Here is a 1,917-nt window from a genome sequence, read left to right as displayed (position 1 = left end):
CAATGAGCCGATACACGCAAACAGAACACCGCCAATCGCTCGGGTGGGGGGGGGGGGGAGGCGACTGTTCTCTCGACATTGCCTCGCTCTTGTGCATCAGAGCATTTCTGCGCCCCATGCCCCCTCCCCCGATTTCAGCCTTCTCGTTGCGTTCGCCTTTGCTGCTCGCTCACCTGCACCTCACCGCTTCCCCGTAATAGGGCGTTCCACGCTCCTCACTCGAGAGTCGTTGCGTTTAGGATACCAGTGCTCATCTTCATCTGCTCCCACGCCAGGCGGGCGTACAGCCACTTCGGCAGTTTGGGCTCAACTTCGACAGACTTGAGCGCTGCGCTCCGGCAGTTGCGGCACGAGCAGTCCGCGTCTTCACCGAAGTACTTGAGATGGTCCGTGAACGAAACGGCGAACATACTGTTGCTGCACTTGCTCGACTCTTTCACCGGGCTGTCGTTGCACATGCGCATGCTGCTGTTGGACCTCGTGCGATAGAACACTTCCGATGGCGCGTGGAGGAAGCCAAAGCTCATCGGGGGCATGTGAGGCACGGGGTCTCGGCAGTGGGTGAGGCGATAGTGCGGGCCGCGGGCCAGGATTTGCGCCGTCCACTTCGCGAAGCTCGGGTTGCCGACGCGCGGGGCGCCAAGGGTGTAGAGCGCGACGGGTGCGGTGGGCCCCGCCATACTGTCCAGAAGGACCTGCAGGTCCACCGCGGCGTGTACGGCGAGAGCGCCGCCGAGCGAGTGACCCGCGGCGAGCACCTGGTAGCCAGGGTGCCGGGACAGGAGTGTCGTCACGGCGGCCTTCACCTGCGACCGCACAGAGAGGTAAGACGCGAGGAACCCCTTGTGCACCCGGCATCTGCGGCAGCTGCTGTGAATGACGTAGTCTACGAAGGTGAAGACTAAATCTTGTACCCAGTTCATCACAGTAACGCTTCCGCGGAAGGCGACGACGATCTGCTTATTGGTGTGGTCCACGCCAATGAAGCCGAAGGTGTCGTACCAGGAGTCGCCAACGGTCGTGTAGAACTGAAAGCCGGGAATCTTATCGCAGATGGGCCCGCACGACCAACTGCTCAGGCTGGACGCCGAGCAGTGACTCGCTCGTGCGTAGTTATGGCTGCGGTAGGCCTCCGAGTAGCGGTACGGCGCCACCTGCTGCTCGGCATGCGTAACAGTGGACAGCAGCAGCGCCGCAACCACGGTGGCTGCAATGAGAAAGCGGCTCATCCTCGCCACACGGCTCGTGAGCAAAGCAGAGTGGCCGAAGTCAGGGCGAGTGGGTGCCCAGCGGAAGCGACGGTGGCTGCGTTGACGGCGGTGGAGGCCGGGCGCGCGCGGGGACGATCGAAGGGGACTGGCGGCGAGGAAAGGAAGATTTAGAGTGGCACAGCGTGCGTGTGCGTGTGAGTGTCACTGGAGTTGTGCAGGTTTCCCGCGCCACCCCAGGGCGATATGCACCGCATCCGTTGATGCGTTGTCATGCGCGAGCGCGCGCAGACACGCTCGGACCGTCCGTAGGGAGGGAGAGAGAGGGAGGGGGTGGGGAGGTGCCGTTGCGGAGGCGACGACGCGAGAGGGAGCAGCCTTCAACATGCAGCGCGTTCTCCGAAAGAGGCACGCCGGCTTACTCGATGGGGGTGGGGGTGGGGACATCGCTTGTGCACCGCTCGGCCGCTGGGCGGAGGGCGTGCAGCGCAGAGGGGGCGACAGCGCCCCGACACAGCAAGAAGAGGGCAAGGGGCACGCCTCCCTCCATCCATTGTGCTCATGCCGTTCTCTTGCTTCTCTTCCCCGCCTTCCTGTGAGACTTTGGCCCTTCCGGCGTGCCCATTCTAGCGCCCGCTCGGCAGCAGACAGACGCAGACAGCCACGGCCCAGCCTCCCGCTGCATGTTTTCGGTTACCCATAATCTCCC

The 1,917-nt window shown here is 63.6% G+C and overlaps 1 protein-coding gene across 1 annotated transcript; it reads right to left on the bottom strand.

Moving 5' to 3' along the window:
- Positions 1 to 215: 215 nt before the first annotated feature.
- LSCM1_02647 (uncharacterized protein) lies at positions 216 to 1,229 on the bottom strand (the record flags this gene model as incomplete). The annotated part of the gene is made up of 1 exon (XM_067320226.1): positions 216 to 1,229. The coding sequence occupies one exon, from the start codon at positions 1,227 to 1,229 to the stop codon at positions 216 to 218; it is 1,014 nt and encodes a 337-aa protein (XP_067175601.1).
- Between the last annotated feature and the right edge of the window lie 688 nt (positions 1,230 to 1,917).

This window comes from Leishmania martiniquensis, chromosome 33, assembly GCF_017916325.1.
Source record: "Leishmania martiniquensis isolate LSCM1 chromosome 33, whole genome shotgun sequence".
Lineage (NCBI taxonomy): Eukaryota > Euglenozoa > Kinetoplastea > Trypanosomatida > Trypanosomatidae > Leishmania > Leishmania martiniquensis.
The sequence above is the reverse complement of the archived record's forward strand: the minus strand, read 5'-3'. Positions and strand labels throughout refer to the sequence as shown.